The 22,490-nt window shown below is 41.7% G+C and overlaps 1 protein-coding gene across 4 annotated transcripts; it reads right to left on the minus strand.

Annotated features, from left to right (window-relative positions):
* Positions 1-1,525: 1,525 nt before the first annotated feature.
* ss18 (SS18 subunit of BAF chromatin remodeling complex) lies at positions 1,526-22,098 on the minus strand. 4 transcript variants are annotated; one of them, XM_053629678.1, is made up of 11 exons: positions 21,597-22,097; positions 16,830-16,906; positions 15,741-15,825; positions 14,329-14,470; positions 13,985-14,209; positions 12,107-12,268; positions 10,846-10,923; positions 9,995-10,117; positions 8,242-8,372; positions 7,650-7,711; positions 3,593-3,701 (listed from the first exon to the last, which is right to left on the minus strand). In XM_053629678.1, exons 1-10 carry the CDS (start codon positions 21,663-21,665, stop codon positions 7,694-7,696), a joined length of 1,110 nt encoding a protein of 369 aa, XP_053485653.1. In that variant the 5' UTR covers positions 21,666-22,097; the 3' UTR covers positions 3,593-3,701; positions 7,650-7,693. The 4 variants fall into 4 exon arrangements, 3 of the variants coding, with proteins under 3 accessions (XP_053485652.1, XP_053485653.1, XP_053485651.1); XM_053629677.1 differs by lacking the exon at positions 7,650-7,711 and having other exon boundaries at positions 1,526-3,701; positions 21,597-22,098; XR_008386350.1 differs by having other exon boundaries at positions 3,616-3,701; positions 7,650-8,372; positions 21,597-22,098.
* Positions 22,099-22,490: the final 392 nt, after the last annotated feature.

Here is a 22,490-nt window from a genome sequence, read left to right on the forward strand (position 1 = left end):
TTCACAGCCTGATTGACCACACATCTGGCATGCCATCTGTATCTTTCCCCATCTGACGTGACGCGTAGTCCCTCCATCGCATTGGCGAGAGGAAGAGAGGTGCGAACACGTCCCTGTGCTCTCGCCATGCAGCTGGACACATTAGAGAAGCTGCACCGAGCAAGGCTCTCGCTCTCAACACCACAAACAACTGATTTCTCTATTTAAACTGCCAGGCCAACTACCTTGCCCTCTGCCATGTGTGTACACGCCATCATCTTCACATTGTACAGCTTCGCTAAAAATTAAACGCCTCTCTGAAAGGTTATGTCTCCTAAGGAACTTGTGTGGGGCGATCTGGCAAAACCCATCAGATGTCGCAGTGGTTGAATTCAGGCTAACATTCATTAATATTTTTTCACCAAAAAGGTACGAAAATTACTCTCTTACCTGTGCTTGTGCTTTTTGCCCAAGAAGATCATGCCATGTTTAACATAGTGGTAAAAAAAAAAAAAAAAAAACATCCTACATGCATGTTTTGGGAGGTGGGAGGAATCCAGAGGAAACTATTCACAGATAGTAACCCACGCTCAGGATCGATCCGGGGACCCTGGAGCTGTGATGGGTCACCATAATAGACTCTTTAAAATCCTAGAACTTTTCATCTGGTTGAGATACATGCAAGAGAAACACATTTCAGTTCGGGAAAGTCTGTAGTGTTCTGAAACAGAAAAACTGAAGGGTTTTCCCAGACCACCAGACACACGTGAGAGTACTCGACTTGTCATTTAATTTCATCATGTAGGCAGAATGGGGTTCTGATGACACGATATTGTACTTGCACTTCATGGTGGAGGGCACGTTGATCTTGGCACCGTTTTTGGGATGACTCCCTGACATATGACAGATACACCATCTCTGACTCAAGCCGTTAAAGACGAGGCTTCTTGCTATCCTGTTCATTCATCTGATTCAAAAGGTTTCTCCATTGAGCTTGGCTTTTTAGCGTTTCCATCAAGATCTCTGAAGTAACCACAGGAGAGCTGATCTTCACAGTAACTCATTTTGTACATCAGGAAGAACACATTAATAGATTATGTGAAATTTTTGTCTAGCTCTGCTTATGCTCCTCACTGCCATGTACTATGAGCAATGAACTCCTTGTGCTAGGATTCATGTTAAAGATGCTGGCGCTGGTGTGAATTACACATTATGTAGTCCCTGGAAATATGTCCAGATCACGGTCATTTCGGGTCATCTGGTCATTAGGGATTACGTCACATAGTATCATGTGGAATTGGATGCTGGTATGCAACATTTTTATGACTAAGAGTAAATGAGCATTGTACTGGGCTAATATCAGTACTGATACAAATGCAGCCCTAGTCCGGACTTCCAAAATGTATACCAGTTCATCCCGTTTAGCATCTTATAGAAGGCTGCATGAAGTAAAAGCACTTGTGGCTACTTACCACTCACAACATTCCATCCCATCGAACAAAACAAACCAAAAAAAAAAAAAAAGGAGATAACTATGAAAATAAAACCCGTATTACAATAATTTATTTCAGCCATTTTGTTCAGTTACAATGATGTACAACTTTACATTGTCATGGAAAAAGAGACAGTCATGGCACATTTGAGTTGCATCATGATACCGAGCACCAAATGATTATTCCTCATCAGCACAAATACACTCGTACATTCTGATCTCGTACTCCCATCCCTACCCAAAACGTTACAAAAAACCAAGCAAAAAAAAAACAAAACAAAAAACAAACAACAACCCTAAAACAAAAAAGAAAACCATACACAGGTCCAAGTACCCGTGTTAAGTGTGCTGGCTTCAAACTTCATCATAGTACATGCTCAGAATTACACATTAGGAGGAGTTAGTAGGAAAATTATAAAGCTACAACCAGTACCATGTTTTCTGCATACAAAAAAAAGGAAGGAAGGAAAGAAGGGAAAAAAAGAAAAAAAAAAAAAAGAAGAAGAATAACACCCTCAATGAAAAGTAACCATTTTGAAGACGCTCAAACATAAGGCGGCTCTGGTTGTAGCTTTTATTGAGGAACTTAAAATTAAATTAAATAAAATAAAAGCCCGATTCACATTTTCGGCCTGCTAAAACAAAAATTCACAGGAAAAATAAAATGTACAGAGGACCAGAATAAGCAGGCGCCACGATCAGCGTCACCGTGGTGGCTGAACAAATTTGCAACATGCGTTCCCTAATCTTCATACTGACTGACTGACTGACTGACTGAGTGACAGAATAGCTGTTAAGAGCAGCTTGGTGTTTCGAAAGCAGACTGAATGCAAGCTCAAAAACTGATTTTCTTTTTCGTTATGTAAACGCTGATTTCTATTTAAACCCGTCTGTGTCTGGATGCTTTCATCATCTTCACAATCATGGGCCCGGTATGAATTTTACTCACTATATCTGGAAAAAAAAAAAACAACATCTGGATTGTTCTGGACCTGTATGAAAGAATTCGATGCTCCTTTTAACTCGTCTCACTGTACTACGACTCCGATTTGAATGCGACTCCTGACTGTCCACTCTTGGGGCTGTTTTTTTTTCCCTCCCCGCGTACAGCCGAGTCGCTGCACTTAAAAACGAAGTGCTCCCTTGTGGACAATTAACACGTGAACCACCAGAGTAGCAGATGGGTTTAATCAAGGTTCAGCATGGCTGGGAGGAACCAAAGACATTAGACTAGAGAAGGAAGGGACAACAATTATTATTATTATTTTTTTTTTAAAAAGAAAGAAATGGAAAAAAAAAAAAAAAAAAAAAAAAAGAAAGAAAACACCTAATAGACATTAGTGGAGGAGGGGGGAAGAAAAAAAGAAAAGAAAAAAAAAAGTACAATATTTAGAGCTAAAGTTTCCAAATCCTCAGTACAAAGTAAGCTCTATCTAGAAAGCATAAAATACATTTGTACATTATACAAGTTTGACCTTGACATGTAAGAAGAATATTCCCTGTGCAAGTTCATCTCTCTGGGCCGCTCCCCCTCCCCACGTTATTGCTTCAGCTAGATAAACTTTCACGCAATCGAGTGAAGAGATGGTTACGAACATACTGCAGCAGGATGAAAAGCTCCTGTGCTGCAGGATATCGAAATCCCCCTCCCGGGTTTTTCTTGTGGAAATTAAATAAGGCCGCTCCGATTTGTTTCGTCATCGTTGTTGTTGTTGTTTTTTCTTTTAAGGCATTGCTGCTTTCAAGATGGCTTTGGATAGAATGGAGGGGTTGTGATAAAAGACCAAAAACGTGTCATTGCAGGAATAAGTAGTGAGGGTTAGAGCTTGCCATGTGATCTGCTGAAACAGGAAGTGGCTGAAAGAAAAGAAAATGGTTTGGGCCTGATCTTCTCAACGCAAAAGACTGGTCGAGGAAAACATGTACTGTCCAAGTTTCATCCAGTGTCAGAGTGTGTTTCGGAGCACCAGGGGAAGAATTATGCCCAAAAAGAAGTGTGTTTGGATTTTTCTGTACGAGAGAAAGAGAGAGAGAGACAGAGACAGAGAGAGAGAGAGAGAGAGACACGGGGGGGGGGTGATCCATCTCTTCATAATTTAGAAAAGGGGAGTGGGAGTCTCAGAGAGCCGTAGCCCTTCCGCAGGTCCGGAAAGACGTAAAGCGCCAACACGGGCGCTCTAACAGGAAGAAGAGCATCTCTCGTTTACTGCTGGTAGTTGCCATATTGACCCTGAGGATGATGAAAAACAAACAAAAACAGCGAGAATGTAAGCTTCTGACTCATCCTCCGGTGTCACTTCTTCAAGAGCCTGCATGCTAGATGTTAATAAAACACTTCAGCATTTTTAGATGCATTCATTACAAACGTACAAGCGTCATTTATTACACGTGTGAGAACCTTGTCGTCGATTGATCTTGCCTGGTGCGTCTCTTATGAGTACAACGTGTGTCTCCAATTTAGGGCTAGAGACGTTGCTGTTGGACTGCATCATGGACCACGGTAGGATAGATAATCTGGTCAATTATTTATTTATTTATTTTTAAATCACAGTGGTACACACTAACACCTAAAAGAACAAATATTATGAAACACTCTTGACATTAATGACTGATACTGATCTTCTCCTTAAGCAACAGTTCTTACCTTTTCAGAAGTTTCAGCTTTTGTTATGGGCGGAGTTCTACACTACACACCATTCGACCCAGATAGACTTGCGTTCACACTAGCACACTAGTCAGATCAGTCATTTTCTATCTATGTGCATGATCCAGCAACGATTTCACGGTCAAAACGACAAGTTGATGTCTGGCTTGAGATGTTCCCTATGCAAACTAATCATGAGGATGTAGAGCGAGAGAGTAATCCGATCTCAGACCAATCTGGTTGCGTGTGAGGTCCGATGTTTCTTTAGTTCCCCACGTGCAATTACAAAAGAAAAATTTACCGTGGTTTCATCCCATCCTTTCATATACGACCTCTCATTAAAGGGGTCATATCATGATGTTTAACGTTTTCCTTCTGTTTGGGTGTGTAACGTATCCGTTTGTGCACGTCTAAGATCTGCAAAGTCACAAAGACCATAGTCTCCACCAAAGGGATTTATTTTATCTGCTCAGAGAACACTGCTCCAGACCTGCCCGAAACGCGCCGATCGAAGTCCAGACGTTACTTCCGTAATTCCTCTACGTCACAGCATGCACTATCAGCATAATCCCGCCCAAAGGCAGCCATGGAGAAAGGCGGCAGAGCTTCAGTAAATGCAAGCGCCATGTCGCGGAAACATTGTGCATTTTCGTTTAGCCTTCCGAAAAAGGACGGAATTAGGAATCAGTGGTTACTATTCATTTATGACGCTGTTACTGAGCAGTACAACCCAATACTTTATGCACACACGGCACATCTTACGGAGGACAGCTTCCTGAACCTGGGCGAGTACGAGGCAGGCTACACACGAAGACTACTCCTGAAAAGTGGAGCGATTCTCACTTTGCTCAGACAATCTCACGCTTCTGAATCAGGACCCGTTAAGTGTGTGATTATTTTATGAAGTAGCAGTTGTAGAGCTCTGCTAACGTGCTAGCTGAAGTTTCCTCAGTTTTTTAATGTTTGTTTGTATGTTGGTGGTCTGACGGACGTCGATTGTATCTGCTGTTGTGTTTGTATCGTGAAACGGTTTATCAATCCAAATCACAATAATCCTAGCTTTCCAAAGATATATGGCGTGAGTACCCATGTACACGCAGAAGCTGTGTACAGCACAGTTAGTCCCACAGGCGGGGTCGGAATTTACATCGTATCTGAAAGGTAAGAGAGCTACAAAATAAAAAAAATAAAAACATGTCACTGTGAAATGTTCTGCTCAAGTCGCGCTTGCAAACTTGCTTCGTCTTGATCCGCATTTTCTGAATCTGGCTCAGAACTGATACGGTAAAACCGACGACATGTTGCTTAGGAGCTTTCAATTGCGTTAGAAGACTTGGCGGTTGGAGCTAACCCAAAGGCTGTTACATTTCCGACTCACGCGTGAGACTTTTAACCAATCACAACGCAACGGGTCAGCTGGCCAGTCAGAGCACTCTGGGCTTTTCGTAAAGAGGGGCTTTGGAGAAATCGGAGCGTTTCAGGCAGCCTGGGAATAGAGGTACTTCAATAATGTACATTATTTGACAAATAATGTTTTTTGTGAACATTAAAGCATGTTAACCTATTCCATTACAACAAATAAACAAAATAATTATATAAATATGATGACTCCTTTAAATGTGCATAGAGACTTTATGGAGAAAAATAAAGCTTGGAAGGACGCAGCAGAGACAGATCGCTGATGCCTTTGGTAAGTCTACACAGCTAGTACGGTCGATCTTACTACGCAGTCTGTACAGGATTTCGTTTGTGATCAAATGCTTGATTTTGAGATGCAAAGTTATCTGTGCTTTTTTTTTTCTTTTTAACTAAAATTACCTGCATTGGCAAAATTGCAATTGCACGGAATTGTTTTGCACGGTCTTTCACAGTGATGTTTGATGGAAAAGGAGACCTTTTAGCTGTACTCATGGTCGACGCACATGAATCGAAGAGGGCTTTGACTGAACGCGTGCTGTGATGACGTAAAATCACGAGTCTTGGCCAAAATCTGCAGAAAATCCTCCGTAATTTTGAAAAACGGCGAGAATAATTGTGGGGTATACGTGACTTTACTTTCATTTCTGCGAGCGCAAAATCCTGTAGGGGCTGACTACAGTTTCTCAAGCTGGACAGTTCACGCCCATAATCTACAACAGTAGAGGTCGCTACATGCCCACAATCGGCAAACTACAAGCAACACGAGCGACTTTCACATGTTTACGTGAATACAGAATTAGGTGGAATACGCGTCCTGTTCGTGAAACACAGATCACATTTTATTCTTATTTATTCTAGGCTACTTGTGCTATACAATATAATACAACATAATATAATATATGTGTGCTAGCAGAGCGATATTAAACTTAACAAATTAGGGAAAGAAAAAAAAGCGTAAGGAAAATTAGTGGCAGTTTACTGTTTTGTCGAGCTGCAACAACTAAGTGACAAAACTCGATCAAATTCAATAATAAAAATATTTGTTTAGAGCCGGGCTATGTTAGGACACAGTGTGAGAAGCACTACTTCAATTCAGAAAACAGTACGACCAACTGGGCTTTATTTATTTATTTATTTTAAATCGACAAAAATGAATTAACTAATTAATAAAAATATTTTTTTTTAAAAAACAACAGTAACAAATTAATCTATTTATTACCAACACTAAAATAACAGTTGGTCGCAGCCTTTGATTACTTCACAAGAGATATTTGCAGGTCACGTCTTTCCAGAAATTGCGGAAAACGTAAGGAGACAGAAACGCACTGCAATCTGTATTTTGAAAAAGGTCAACGGTGTAATAACGGTCATATTCTACACCCTGACTTACCGTGAAACTGAGAGCTCAACAAGCCATCTATATCCTTCCTTAGCTTATGTAACGAAAAGAGCTTTGCCATGAGGACAGAAAAATAACAGACTACATACAACATCATATAACACATATCACAGTTCTAATATAACCACATTACAGCTTATATAGCAAATAATGCATAAGAAATTGCATTATGCATTATGAAGATGCATTATGATTGACACGATTTCCTGTGTGTGAGATTTACATTAACAGTTTGAGAGAAAAGGAGTAAAAGTGACCGAAAGAAAGACGTGTTATGAAGGTTACCTTTTGGCCATTTTGTTGGTATTTTTTTTTTTAGTATTTTACATATATATTTCTAAAAAGGGGTTTAAACATCTGGACAAAAAAACATCCACGGTTGTTGCACTACTCGGGTATTAATAACGATATACAAATTCACATCTTAAAAAAAAAGCTGGATGCAAGTGTTACGAGTACAAATATTTACAATTTATAACCACCGGGTTATATCCCCCCCGCCGCCCCGCAACTGACTGTTCATCCGTTTAAAACAAGGACCTGAGGATTATTTCGACCCCTGATTACAAAACAATGTAAAATACAAGACCAAAAATAAAGACAATGAAGATAAGAGTAACGGGAAAGAGCGGAGGTGGGAAGGTGGGGGGGAGGGGAAAAAAAAGCTAAGAGTTCAAATGACTGGATCTGGACAAACGCTTCACGGCAGCAATTACCTTTGCTTCTTATACATCTAGTCAGGGGTTGAAATACTCGTTCGTTATTTCCTCATGTGCCCCTGAATGTTCAAACATAGAGATATGAAAGGAACAGAGTGGCCCCCTCGCCAAGGGCCACAGAGAAATACAGGAATAACAGAGGCAACAAGAGGACCAGCTTATGAGCTGCTGGCTCAGTGACGTTAATCCTTTTTACATGTCACTGGCTCTGTGATTCACATGCATCCTTTTTATTTATTTATCTTTAAGCAGGAGCTACCAGAACACATCTACCCCCACTTCAGCCCAGTCTAGATCAGAGTTAGAAGTCCACTCATTTATTCTGTCCCTGTTTAGATAAGGAATTGGTTTTAATGGGAGAGATAAATAAAGGACTGAGGATGGCTGCTGCAAAATAATAATAATAATAATAATAATAATAAACAGATTTCTGCTTTATAATTGAGCATTGAAGCAGGACTGAAAGAAGAAGCGGACTACCTGGACGTCATTAAAGACTGGGTTGAAGTGCTCCAAATAAAACAAGTACAGACATCCCAACTCCCTTAACACAAATGTTTTAACTCTGTTTTCTCTCTTGCGGACTTACCTGGTCATAACCGTATGGGCGCTGTGGTTGGCCTTGTGGAGGACCAGGCTGAGGTGGTCTATATGCTCCATACTGCTGCCCTTGGCCTTGTGGGTAATTGGGGTACTGACCAGGACCACCTTGAGAAGGCCCTACAAAGACGAGCAGCACAAGAAAAGTCAGCGTACTGCAAGACACCAAGCCCTGACTGCTGATACGAGCCCAAGTCTGCCTGCCACGTTAAAAAAGTCGCCATACAAATCAGCTGTGCTTTTGGATATCAAACGCAACGGTACGTTCTGCGCCTCTTTATAATCGTCTGCCGAAATTCCGTATGAAAGTCGATATCTGAGTGCCGGTGAGCGCGAATCAAACGCAACGCCGCCGCAGAGCGAATCAATCAGCGTGCAGGCTCGGAGGAAGAGGAGTAGGAGTGGGATGAAGGCCGGCGCTGGGCTCGACTGCGCGTAATGCTGGCGGCGGACCCAAGAGAAGCGCGCTGCCCTGCTAATGTGGCCCGACATCAAGGAGTCCATAAAGCTCGATTTAAAAAAGCCCAGGCTCATTAAGAGTGACGTGGGCCGGCCGAGCGCTTTGGCCATTACGCAGTGTGTGCTGGGCTCGCTCTGTTTCAGCTCGTTCGAAACGAGCCCACGCAGGATCATTAGGCGCACTGGCCCATCTTAACCTTGTGGGCGCATGGAAGAGCGTCTTCCAGATGGTGCCCGCAGCTTTGCGGTGCATATGTGTGTGTGTGCGCGCACGATTCTCCACCAGATCATTAAGATGTGAGAAGCCTCCAGCCCAGCCAGATCGAGAAGGAGAGATGAGCTGACAGGATGCGAGGAGGGAAAATAAAATTTTTAAAAAAGGGCCGGGGGAGGACGAAGAGTTCCCAGTCACACTCGCTTTGAGCCATAACCTGGCCACCTTTCTCTCTTGTCTACACGCAGTAAACACATGAACTTGCACATAAACTATTAATACTGCTATATCCCGAGGAGCCAACACTCCTAACAAGAAAAGCATAGCAAGTAGAGAAACTGAGCTCATAGCAAAGGGTTCAAATATCACTTCAGAGATAGGGAACTGGTACAGGTTTGAAAAAGGCACCAGAACCAAATGCGGCTGGTTCGAGTGCCGTGTCCTTTCCCTTTCGGTGATAATCCGATTGCTGCTCTAGGTGAAAAATCAAGAAAGCTGAGGGTTTTTTTATTTTTATTTTTAAAGGTGTCTCCTGTATCGCTGTAGAAAGGGGCCAAACATTGTAAATGCTATGGCTAAACCATGAATTTGTGAATCTGGGGCCTCACTTATGAAACCATTTGACCGTCATTTCTTTGAACTTGTTTATAAACAAAACTGACGCTAAGCTGTGTGTAAAGTTAGCCAATTTGACTAGCCAAAAACCCAGGACGATGAGTGACGAGTGCCGACAGTGAGCTAAATCACGATTAGCCAAGGCTTTTTTTTGTATCCTAACTTATTTGAGGCTGTAGGTGGAGCTGATGCATTAATCCGTTCCTTCATGACTTTAATGACGATTTTGCGAAGAATAATCAACCTTCGTGTGAAACTGACTAAGGAAAAGGATTATTCTCTGAACGTCTTTCTACTCAGGCCCTTAACCCTGCCTAGTTCTCAGGATGAACGAATGGCAGAACGAATCGGGTAACCACGTCCACCTTGCGGTGCTCTCCTGAAATTTTTGGTCTGAACAAAACCTGAAGACTTTTACTTTTGTGTTAAAGTACTGCGGTATTGTGCAACTCACCGTAGCCTTGCTGCTGGCCTGGGTAGGCCTGCTGTGCTGGGTACTGCTGCTGTGCTGGGTAGCCCTGAGGCTGAGGGGGGCCTTGCTGATAGGCTTCCTGCTGCTGACCATACTGTGAGTTTCCTACACACACACACACACACACACACACGAGTGAGTGAGAGAGAGAGAGAGAGAGAGAGAGAGAGAGAGAGAGGGGGGGAGGGAGGGAGGGATGTTAATTACTGGAGCAGAACATATACAAAAAATGTACACCTTAATGAATAAATAACATTTAACACAAAGATAAGTGCCTTCAAGAATGTAAGTAAAATGAATCTTCATTAAAATATCAAATAAATAAATAAATAACCCAGGTGTAACTAGCTTTCTAACAGCACAGTGTAAAGATTGTGCGTTCTGTCAGAAATGCCCACACACACACACACACACAATTTGTCATTCTTCTCCACATTATAACTCATGGCTGTTAGCTGAATGGCCACCAGATGGCGCTCTGACGTCATTATTTACTTAATCGCTCAGACTACAATGACATTAACAAGCCACTGTGTTAAGCAGCACATCTGGAACATCTGTACATATAGCACACCACAGCAGTTACGGCGTCTGGTACAAAATGCGCTGAACGTTATAGTCTAATAGACTCAATCGGGCAATTTTATTCAAGACAAAAGGCAGATTGAAAATTACAAAAGACCGGTTCTATGGTAGAACACTTGTACACAAAAACATAAACACTAAAAACAAATCCAGGAGGTATTTATGAGATTACGAGGTCAGTTACAAGGTGCTACAGGAAGGAACGACTGCTGTAGTATGACAGAAAAGACAACAAGATGCCTCCTTACCCTCAGGTGCCCCCTGGCCTCCGTGGCTGTACTGTTCACCGTAATAGTCCTCCTGGCCTGGGTACTGCTGCGGCGGCCCTGGGGGAGGAAAAAAAACAAACAAAAACAAACACACGCACATTCGTAATCTTAGGCACTTACAGGCAAACATGGAAATTAACACAGTGGTGCTTGAAAATTCGTGAACCCTGTAGAATGTATTGTGATGTGAAGATCAGACTCTGATAGATCCCTGTTCTTTAAATAAATACAGGACACTCACACCTGATCATCATCCCACTGATTGAAAACACCTGACACTAATTTCACCTTCAAATTAACTGCTAATCCTTGAGGTTCACATACTTCTGCCACACAGATATGTAATATTGGATCATTTTCCTCAATAAATAAATGACCGAGTAGAATATTTTTGCATCGTTTGTTTAATTGGGTTCCCTTTATTTACTTATAGGACTTGTGTGAAAATATGATGTTTTAGCTATATAGAAAATTCTAAAGGGTTCACAAACTTTCAAGCACCACTGTGTGTAACCAGGTATCATGATGAACAAACTTAATTTTAATTTTTAACTCGGTGTAAAACAATTTCCTCAACACACCCTGTTTATTAACCGGATGAATGAAATTTAAATCAGGACCCTGGGCTGTTAGTAAATGATTCATATACAGTTTTTTTTTTGTTTTTTTGAAAAGCGACGAAGAAGAAGGAGACGAAGAAGAAAGGAGGAAAAAAAAAAAAGAGGACTAAAATGTGAGTACAGTGCGGGATGTCATGCATAATCGTGTTAATTATAATTAGAAATGACCCGATGCTACCTTTTCTTTTCCGATAGCGAAAATAACACCTTGCGTATCAGCTGATATCGATACCCATCCCATATTGTATTCTTTACAAACTACTCCGCTTTAAAAATAATACATTTGTTTTGTTTTGTTTTTAAATGGATTAATTTTAATATAATACAAGAAAAAATTATATGTAAACATTTCCAGTTCTAGAAATGCATTTTTTCCCCCAAATTCGATTTCAATCCTTGGCATTTGTTACTGGATCTGATAATCCAATACGTTTTCCCTAATATCCAATCCACCATTTTTTTTTTTTTTTTTTGCTGGTATCAGCCAGACACCGATAACGGGCATTAGCTCGGTGCCATCTCTAGTGTTAACGTATGAAAAAATAAAGAAAATGGTGATTATGGTCACTGTTATTATAACTAACAGTAGCCAAGACAGTAAGTGAATGAAGAAGTTGAACCTTGCTGAGGTGGTCTGTAAGGAGGCATGGGCCTCTGTCCCATCACATGGTTGCCTTGGCTCATCATACCCATGGGGTTCTGCTGTCCCTGGTAATGCTGCCCGCCGCCACCAGGGGGGATGTTGTACTGCTGCGTGGGAGGCTGCTGGTGAATCATGGGACCTAAAAACAAACCTCATGTTCAGGCACTCTTAAACTAAGTAACACAAAAGCTCCATAAAGATAATACCATCATCGTTTTTTTTTTTTTTAGAATCCATTTAGAGCTCACAGACATTAAAAAAAAAAAAAACAAACACTATTTGCACATTAGATGTTAAACAAAGTGCAACAAGTCACAGAGCAAACAAATAAAACCAATCAGACTTCCATTATCAAATCAGTAATGATGTCTAGGCTATTAAAATACGCCAGCAATTCCCTCTCAATTACAGCCAACCCCAAAACACACACACACGTATATGTATGTGTAATTATATATATATATATATATATATATATATATATATATATATATAGACATTAATTATATGTATTCAGGCTCTTTAAACTTAGACATGAGTGCAGGAATATTACAGAAGATAGTTTAACATCCGGATATTAAACAATACATCACCTGTAAACGTTATTAGAATCTATAATCTCTTAATAAGGAGGTTAGCCGGGGAGCCCAGGACAGCCATATTACATATCCGAACGATCAAGTTTTTTTTTTTTTTTTAAATCGACAGGAGCAGGATCAGCTGACTTAACGGTCACCAGGGTGGTTTTTTTTTTTTATATTCACTCATCCAAGAACCAGGGAAAGAAAAAAAATAACTAACATAATACTCACGGACTTTTCACAAAGAGCGTTTTACATTTAAAAACGTTTGCTTAAATGTTTAAATATAAGAAAGTAACGCACGCCGGGTCACAGCAGAGTCTGCAGTGGGTTACTCCTCTAATACCACAGCGATTTTATTCCCAACGATTACAGCGTTTAATTCATTAATTAAACGGCTATATACAGGTTATATACGGTGCCCTCCAGTAATATTGGCACCCTTGGTAAATATGAGCAAAGGAGGCTGTGAAAAATTGTCTTCATTGTTTCTGATATTCACAGAAATACTCTGCTGTCATAGATCTCAAACAATTGCAAACGCAACACAGGTTTATCAAAATAAATGTATCTTCGTTAGACATAGGTGTGCAACAATTATTGGCACCCCTATGAATTAAGATGAGAAAAATATATTCGAAGTATTTTTTTTTTTAGTACCTTGGTGACTAGGAACAGTCATGTTCAACCATGACTTCCTGTTTCACAGGGGTATAAATATGAGGTAACACATAGGCAACATCAGTTTATTAATTATTATTATTATTATTATTATTATTATTATTAGCATCTGCCTTACAAGTCCCTGTGTAGAATGGCTGGAACTACGGCTGGAACTACTTTCCGAGCCCGTGCTGTTATACAGAACTAACGCGCACCTCCAGGCCGATCAGATTTGAGAATTCAACAGCACTGTGGTACAAACACTTCATTGAGCTGAAACAAAAAGGACGACATTAGCCAGACTCAAATCTACGTGTGACGAAAGAGCAGCGAAGCTCGCAGCTGAAATCTTCGCCAAAAGACTTGCTGCTTATTTGTCGAGACTCTGGCTACGTGAAGTCGCTCCAAAATGTCTTCAAATCACACTTGCGTGTTAAATGACATTAGTTGCAGCATTTCAGTCTGGACCTCCAGCAAGCGTTGCATGGGACTGGTTAGATGCTAGCTAATGAATTGTTGACGTGTCCGCCCCTGGTATGTATTACTATAATGATTAAATAGTTAGTCACACAGTCTGTGTCATGCAGTACCGGTCATCAGCAGAGCAGTACCTTGGTTGGGCTGCATGTTCATGCTGGGTCTGGGACCATAGCTTCCCATTGGCTGGCCCTGGCTCATGTTCATCTGGCCCTGGCTGCTCATGCCCTGGGAGGAGGGAGCGGCATGGTTGTAGGCACCCATGGAGCCGTGGCTGCTGGGAGGCATGTTCATGGAGCCGGTTGGCATGTTTGGAGGCTGGTTAGGCCCTGGGCCCTGCATGGGCATGTGGTTCGGTCCTGGAGAGAAAACACACCTTGTTAATTCGTCACTGTTGAGTAATGACCGATTAAAAGCCTTGATCTATCACGTCACATGTCGGGATTTTTGTCCATATTGTTAAATGGCGCTCTCTTACCGGGCATCTGGCCGTTCATCTGGTTCTGCATGTGTGGGCCAGAAGGCGGGCCGTCAGAGGGCATGCTGTGGCCGTGGGGGGGCTGTGGAGGCGCACCGCTCTGATTCATGCCTCCTGACATGCCCATGTTCTGTGTGGGGGGCTGTAAATAGCAGCGGTGTGTTAGAACTAAACTCAAATTGGGTTTTTGCTCTGCAGTGCAGAGTGCACACTGCTGTCTGTCTAAACCACCGCCTACAGAAAATCAGAAATCAAGACATATGAAATCAAGTTATATGCTGATGTAATAGAACACAAACAGTTAACACTCAATATATTTAACAGGTCTGTTTAAACACCTGGATTATTCCTGCTTTACTGGAAGACAGTTATTAATTAATTAATTAAACACGATTTCTAGGAAAACGGTGACAAATTCGGCGTGTAAAACGCATTCGTGACTCGTTCGACGTGCGTCCGATCGAACGCTCCGTACAACACACGTGTCCTGATCTCTCACTACAGTATCAGTTAGTAAACATTAAAACACGCTGCTCGAGCAGCTTCCCACGTTATCCATCCTCCAAACAGCCCTTCTGGGTTGAAAATATGGTCAGAGTTGACGTGCCTATGCACTCGGTCCTCCTCCAAAAATCTCGATCTCGACTCAAACGAGCACGACCTCGCTCCCAAAAAAAAAAAGAAAAGAAAAAAAAGAGAGAGTCAGCGCGAGCTGCTGCGATGACCGTGATGGTCTGTGGCATGATGCGCTGGGAAGAATCAAAGCAAGCATTCAGAGAGATCAGAAGTCATCCAGAAAGCTTGCAGTTCTATTTCACCGCCTCGTATTAAGTGATGGTGTATGCCGGTGTCTAACGCCCTGGCAGGACGAGGTCGAGGGAAAAGACCGCTGCAGGCTGGTAACAGACCCAAAACTCCACACCGATCAAAAATGCCTGAAAGCCGGCTCTATTTAAACTCTGGGCTGCACTGTTTTTGGGAGGTATGGTGCGTATCGGACACTACTGGGCATACTGGGGAATTAATTGGCATGTTCCCTTCTTGACTTCCTGTTTGAAAAGGGAATACACCGACATATGGAATGACATCACGGCACTAAAGTGCTTTAACGTCTAATCGTTAAGCTTCTCGTTACTGAGAGCAACGATACAGTTATTAAATCTATAACCATTATGCATTATCCACGCGTTTACGTAATACACTATAGGGCCAGAAGTATGTGGACACCTGACCAGCACACCCGTGTGTTTCACACGATTGTACAGAATGTCATTGTTTGCTGTAGGCTTTGTAAAGACTAGCATTGGGAAGAAGTGGATTACAGAAGATGTTACTGCAGACGATAACACACACACGACGTAGGAGACGCAAACTGGTCTAGTTTCTGTAGAAGGAACACAGACGACACTCACGGCCGGGAGGAGAGACTGCATGTTCTGATTGGAGTCTGCTATTGTGGCCAAGTAGACCAAATTTCTGTGAAGCATCTGCTGGTAGCTAGAAGACAAACACAACAGGTTGGGTATTACAATTAATAAACAGTGCAGGACAATTCCAGATAGAGACACGTAAACTCTCAAGTGTGCACACAAAAATTCTCCATTCTGATTGGTCAGAAGGCGTTGATGAATTTTCGGCCTCGGTAGCTCTGACAGTATATCTGTCTGCGTTAACATTAACGCTAGTAACAACTCGTTCACAGAGATTTGTACGTCAGACGCTTGATCTAATCCTAATAACGAAATGGATGGATGGGGCGTAATTTAACGAAGTAAACCGTGACGGTTGAAACAGTGACGTTTTCTGCAAGCAGAGTTAACATCTTCGGAAGGAGTCTCCAGTGTCAGTGGTGCGTTTTCTACCACGAGACAGGAGCTGTTTCTGGAGCTTTTCTGGTTTCTCAGTGACGTGACGAAAGAGGGAGACGAGAGAAAGACAAGCTGGCAAGGAAACGAGTAACTATAAACGGATAAAAGACGTACAGTCTTTCTTTAATAAATCCTTTTTTTTTTTTAATCGTTGGCTAATTGCGGTCATAAGAGGAATGAAACATCTCAAAACGTGCTTTTATTGGAAAATAATTGCATTATCCAACAGTACTACAACAGCAGTGTCACGTCTTGAATTAATTTCCTATAACGGCATGGTACCGAGCGCGTTACTCATTACTAATGGTTCGTTTTTTGGGGGAGAAACAGTTCTACATTACGGATGCGCTGTGTCTGAAACGGTCGTGGCCGTGACGGATTGTTAAATCGACAGCTAAAATAGGAATTAAAAATAAAACTAGATACAAACAAAAGCCGAGCTTCTCCCAGGGTGAGACTGATATTAGCGTAGACTCTCCCTGTGTGTGTCCTGTTAATAAACACGGGCACGCACGCCTACGGACCGAGGACACGTCTCCTGTCGTGAATGTCTGGAAATATTCCTGTGCGAGTTACTTCAGCAGGAGATCAGATACGAGGCCATATGCGCTAGATGTGTGTGAAGGAACTCACTGTGAACATTCTGCTGTTTTCCCTTTGCTCTGGAAGTCCATGATGCACTGAATCAGCTGATTGTTTTCATCCAGTAACTGAGGAGGGAAGACACACAAACACAAATGCATTTTATTCTCTTCCAGGCTAAACTCCGCTTTACACCACGCTGCTCGAATCTGATTTGTTCGGAAGGGTGAAGTCGTGGATACGGTGACGTTTTCTCTGTGAAGACGTTCATTCGGACATTTTTAGGAAGGAGTCTCCAGTGTCCGCAGCACAGTGACGGCTGTAACTAAGTTTTTCGAGATGGGTGCTTTCTTCAAGAGAACAGACAGAGAGAGAGAGAGAGAGAGAGAGAGAGACAGACAGATAGCCAGAGAGCGAGACACACAGAGAGCGAGAAAGAGACACAGAGCGAGAGAGACAGAAAGACAGATAAAGAGAGAGACAGACAGACAGACAGACAGAGAGAGAGAGAGACAGACAGACACAGAGAGAGAGACACACATGGGGAGAGAGAGAGAGAGAAGCTGGTGAGGGAACGACTGTTAACAGCTGCTATAACACAAGTGCTAATATGAACTTGTTTTGTGGTGACATTTCACAATATTAAACAACTATAAACGGTTAAATACTATAACGTCAAGTTCGTTAATAAAATCGTTGGCAAACTGCTGTAGCAAAACAGGAAGAAAGCACTTTGGGACATGCTGTTACTTTGTGTTGAGGTGCATCACCCCGCCCAAGCGTCAATCATTATCCTAGAACAACACCTAGAACATGTTTTACTCCTTACTTCATAAACAAACGCCCAGCACTTTCTTTCCCCATTTCTTGCGGAGCTTCATGCAAATAATGAGCTTCAAAGAAATCATGATTTCTTTAAAAGGCACCAACTTCATCAGATTATAAACCACGCGCCGGTCCCTCCGGGATTTCACCATCACAGAAACGAACCCGAAACCAAGCAAACGCCGCAATATTCTGAGGAGCTTACAATTGTTCATAATTACCACAGATTTGAGCCGAGACGCATCACGTGACGTCATCGCGGCACGGCCGAAACCCTCTTCCGTTCACGTGCCTCGAACACGAGTACAGCTAAAAGGTCTCGTTTACCAACAAACATGGCTGTGAAAGACCGCGCAAAACTATTCCGTGCGACTGCGCGATTGATTTCGCCAATCTGAGAAAAAATAAAAACATTTTTTTTTAAAAAAAAGCACAAAACCTGTTAAACGCAGTCGGAAGTGACGCGAACGCCCTTGACTCTACGTTCACACAGACATGGAGTCAGTGTTTTAACTCGAATGAAAATGGGGAAGATCTCGTTTTGCGCATGTCCGGCGACGTAACGTTAAACGTAACTCTAAAAGGATAAAAAGTACACGGTGTCGTCGTTTTTACGTACGGGAAAACTGTAACAGTTGACAGATTAGTGTGGAAGAAAACTTCAGGATGTCCTGTTAGGGAACTGAAACGTCGCTGAAATCCTGCCTCCATTCTGTGCACGAAAACCCAACGGTTTGTTGCGTGCTAGCGTGAACGCACGTGAGTCAGCCCACCAGCGCAGGATTCTTTTAGCTGTGCCTTGAAGCCATTTACACGTGCGTAATCCTTTTACAGATATAATCCTGTCACTTATACGTTACTATACAGTAGCGGTAACGTCTTATAGTTTATTCTCCATCTTATTAACGGTTTTATTGCATATCTGTATGTTTGTATATTTGGATTTCTGCTTTGATCTGCCGCACACGGTTTCAGCTGGTGCTTCAGTCCGTTTTATATTTCCGAGGTTGCAGCGACCCAGTACGTGACGCGACGCTTTCCCTTTATCACATACTCAAGGTTTTAGTTTCTGATTTCTTGGCGCCGTGGAAGAAACCGGTCTGAGGCGGTTTTATAGAGAACCGTGCAGTCTATGGGATTAGATTCGGGCCAAAAGTATTGAACGTAACTCTTCAAGAAACGAACAAAAATACACAATGAGAAAGAAGGGGAAAAAAAAGAAATAAATAAAAACACCCCCCCCCCCCCCAACTAAAACTGAACACAGTGAACTCTGGGGCAAAAATAAACAGCGTTCTTTGGTTAACGGTTTTCTAAGCTTGCTTTTCGCTAATCGTAGTTTGTGAACGTGCTGCCGGACTTTTCGTTTACGATCGCCACGCTGGCACAAATCTAGCATGTGTGCGGGGCTTAACATGCTTTACTCTCATTGGCTAGTGAGATTTAGATCGATAGCTCGAGTGTCCAGCTGAGGAGAAGGAGGAGGATGATGATGATGATGGCGGCGACGAGAATACCAAAACCTCAAATATTAATCACGAACTAATATACTGACTCAGTAAGAGGAAGTCATTTCCTCTACAATGTACGAACACTACGTCTGCGTCCGAAACCACACACAGCAGGCGAAAAACGGCACGCCAGAGGGGTAGTGTGTCCGAGTTCTCAGTATGTGAGAAAAACCCACACACGCGTACTGATAGTACAGTACGCGATTTCGGACGCAGCCTATAACGATACTCACTATAACCATTCTCACTAGCCAACGAGAGTAAACCGTTGTTAAGCCCCACCCACACGAGATTTGTCCCAGAATGGCGAGCGCACTTCATAAACCTAGCAAAAACAAAGCTTGGAAGGAAGAAAAAAAAAACATTAAAGAACGCCGTTTATTTCCATTTCTGCCCCGGAGATCACCGTTTTCAACGTCGGAGCGTTTTCCCGTCTCAGCGAATATTTCTGAAAAGTTACGTTCAATACTTCTGGCACAAATCTAATCACGTAGCAGTCCAGTAACTCCGTGTAACCCTGTCTTTACTCCTCCTTTGTTAGACCGATGTGATCGAGATCGATCCAGTTAGATGCGGATCTTCCTTCCCACCAAAGCCGATAATCATGTGTTGTATATGAAGTGATCTCTGTGATTTCTGCGATAGCTGAATTGCTCTTGTATCAGACTCACTGAGGAATAAGAACAATAATACTTAGAGATAATTGGTATGGGCCGATAAAGGCTATTTTCCCCGCTATGGGCTATCGGCCGATAGTTTAAAAACGTCCGATAAATCAGGGCGGATTATATCCTGTCAATCAAAAGAGGGCGGGAAAACACCTGGATTTGGTGCTGCGTGTAAAGAAGATGTCTCTTCTGTGGAATGACGACAAAACTCCAGTTTGTAATCTCTGCACGGATAAAATTTTACACCGGACGCCGCAGTAGTGAAGCGGGAGTTTCGGCGTCGTGTCTAAATAATATTTTTGCCGAGCTGCTATCGCTGAATTAAAGCGCCAGTACACTGTTGAAAGATTTAAATGAAGATGAGTTGACTAAAAAGTAGTAAATATATATATTGCACATAAAAATATATTCGTAGAGTAGTATATTTCATATCCAGTGAATGTTAATATATAAAAAAGTTATTATATATTACCAGTTTGATGTCTGTGATGGAGTAGAAATGCTTTTGTTTGTGGAGAGTGAATGTGAGACTATCAGGAGGTTTTTTTTTTTTTTTTTTAGAATTCAGTCAATGTTAATATGAATGAATAACATTCAATAAGTTAATAATCTCACTTTAATCTTCAGAATTTAGTTCATGTGTTAATGTTAATTAGAGTAATGTGTTTTATGTTTATGAGACCAGTTACTGTCAAACAACTTTGACAGTAGTACTTTGTGGAATTAATTATACAGTATCGGTGTCGACCGATATCACTGAATAATCGGTTATCGGTATCGGCTGAGAAATTTAGTATCGGTGCATCTCCAGTTATAATAAATAATAATAACAAACACCTTTTCGATTCAGCTTCTGGACTCCCTCTGCTCGTCTTCAGGGTGGAATTAATAGATACTAAGAATTTATTTCCCACTATAAAAGGCATATAGTTTGCTCCAAATCATTGTCTATGATTAGGGAAAAAATCATAGCAAAGAATTAAAGAGACTGAAATGGAGTTAAGCCTGGTACTACTGCGAGTTCATGGATTTAACTACAATCTAAAATGAGCTGAGGAAAAACAAATAACAAACCAAAGATGTTAAATGAAGCTAAATTATCTTCCCTTTTTTATTTATTTATTTTTTTTGTGGCACAAAACAGCACTAATGTGAAGCTACAGTGAAACAAGTAAACCAACCCTTACTCACTAGCTCTTTACTTTATAATGGTTTCCTTCTTTATTTTATAAAATAACTATCATAATAAATGTAAATGATTTAGTCAAATTAAATCAAATTAAAATACAACAGGTTTTCAGCTTTTATGTATATGTATACATTATGAGGCATTAACCCTACCAGCTAGCTAACAAAGGCAACAGCTAACGTTAATTGCAGTCAGTTATATAGCGACGGAAAATACCGGCTGTATCCCAAACCGCGTTCAGTTCTCCATACTGCTGCACTACCTAGGGTACGAGATAACGGTTTCCACGCCCTACTTAGTGCACTATGAAGTCATTAGTGCGCCGTTTGGAACTCAACCTGGGCCTTGAAGTGAGCTAGTTAAACATGGCGGTTTGTGGTGTTTAAAAAAAAACATTTTGAGTGCTGTTTATTCAAAATAAACGTTGCATATACAAGCACGGTTGTTTTTTGTTTCTTTTTTTAGATATGCGTATTAGAGATTTATAGCATCTTCTAATTTATGTCTAAAGTTAAGCCACGGAGCTAAAAGTGTAGCAAGTGCTACCAAGCTAATTAGCTAAACCAGGCTAACAGACTAGCATCGTTGTATTATCGCTGCGCTTTCCCAAACACCATCACCATACCTTCTGTATCCCCGCGGGTGTAATATCACCCTTCCCGCGTTGTCTGTGAGGCGCGAAAGCCACCGACATGCTGAAGTTTTGAACCAAAACGTATAACGCGGCGAGTGGGAGGAAAAAAATAAAAAATAAAACACTTGCTACGGCGTACAATCACATACAGCTTCGCGCTAACGAAATCTGCACGTACAGCGCAGACTGGGGTGGAGTGTTCCTCTAGCGCGATGTTCCGGGGGGAGGGGTGCGTCGACGTGGTTTGTCTGTAACTGTTTCGGAATGATTTTGTAGTCACTAATGCGATTGAAATTGATATATGCTAACTTGTACGATTATATGCTTTCGGAAGAAGAAAAATCTCATGTTTTAAAGTACACCTGCTTCTATAGTGCTATGTCATCCCCCCCGCCCGTGAGCAAATGGTTTGTTCCTCCAAGTCAATCTCGGGCAGGTCGTGTAGAATTCCACAGAGCGTTCAGTACCACATGAATACACACAGCGATATTTTTATTTTTTTTTACATTTTAAACCTCAAATATGGAGCATGCCCTTATTCATGAATATGTTTATAAACTGTTATACAGTGCAGGAAGTGGTGGGGCTCGGGGTTGAGTTAGAATAAACGCCATGTAGCTTTGGTTTTGCTCTAATCGTTAGGAAGTCATGCCCCTGCTTCATGACATGAGCTCAGTGTGAATGGCATTTTGAAGATGGCGGGGATTTAATCATGTGGTCTGAGTTAAGATCACAGCAGTGTGTGTGCGTGTGTGTGTGTGTGTGAGGGCAGCTACCTTTACACAAGGATAAATAACTTAAAAAAACGAACAAACTAATTTAATAGTGTTTAATTTGTGTGTTTATATTATATTTGAAACCATTAAAGTGCACCTATTATGGTTT

The sequence above is a fragment of the Ictalurus furcatus genome, chromosome 7, assembly GCF_023375685.1.
Source record: "Ictalurus furcatus strain D&B chromosome 7, Billie_1.0, whole genome shotgun sequence".
Classification (NCBI taxonomy): domain Eukaryota; kingdom Metazoa; phylum Chordata; class Actinopteri; order Siluriformes; family Ictaluridae; genus Ictalurus; species Ictalurus furcatus.

Coding starts and splice junctions, on each gene's coding strand:
- ss18 (XM_053629676.1), bottom strand. CDS start 21,665: ATGTCGGTGGCTTTCGCGCCTCACAGACAACGCGGGAAGGGTGATATT. Junction 15,826..16,829: donor AAAACAGCAGAATGTTCACA/GTGAGTTCCTTC, acceptor TTTGTCTTCTAG/CTACCAGCAGATGCTTCACA. Junction 14,471..15,740: donor TGCAGTCTCTCCTCCCGGCC/GTGAGTGTCGTC, acceptor TGCTATTTACAG/CCCCCCACACAGAACATGGG.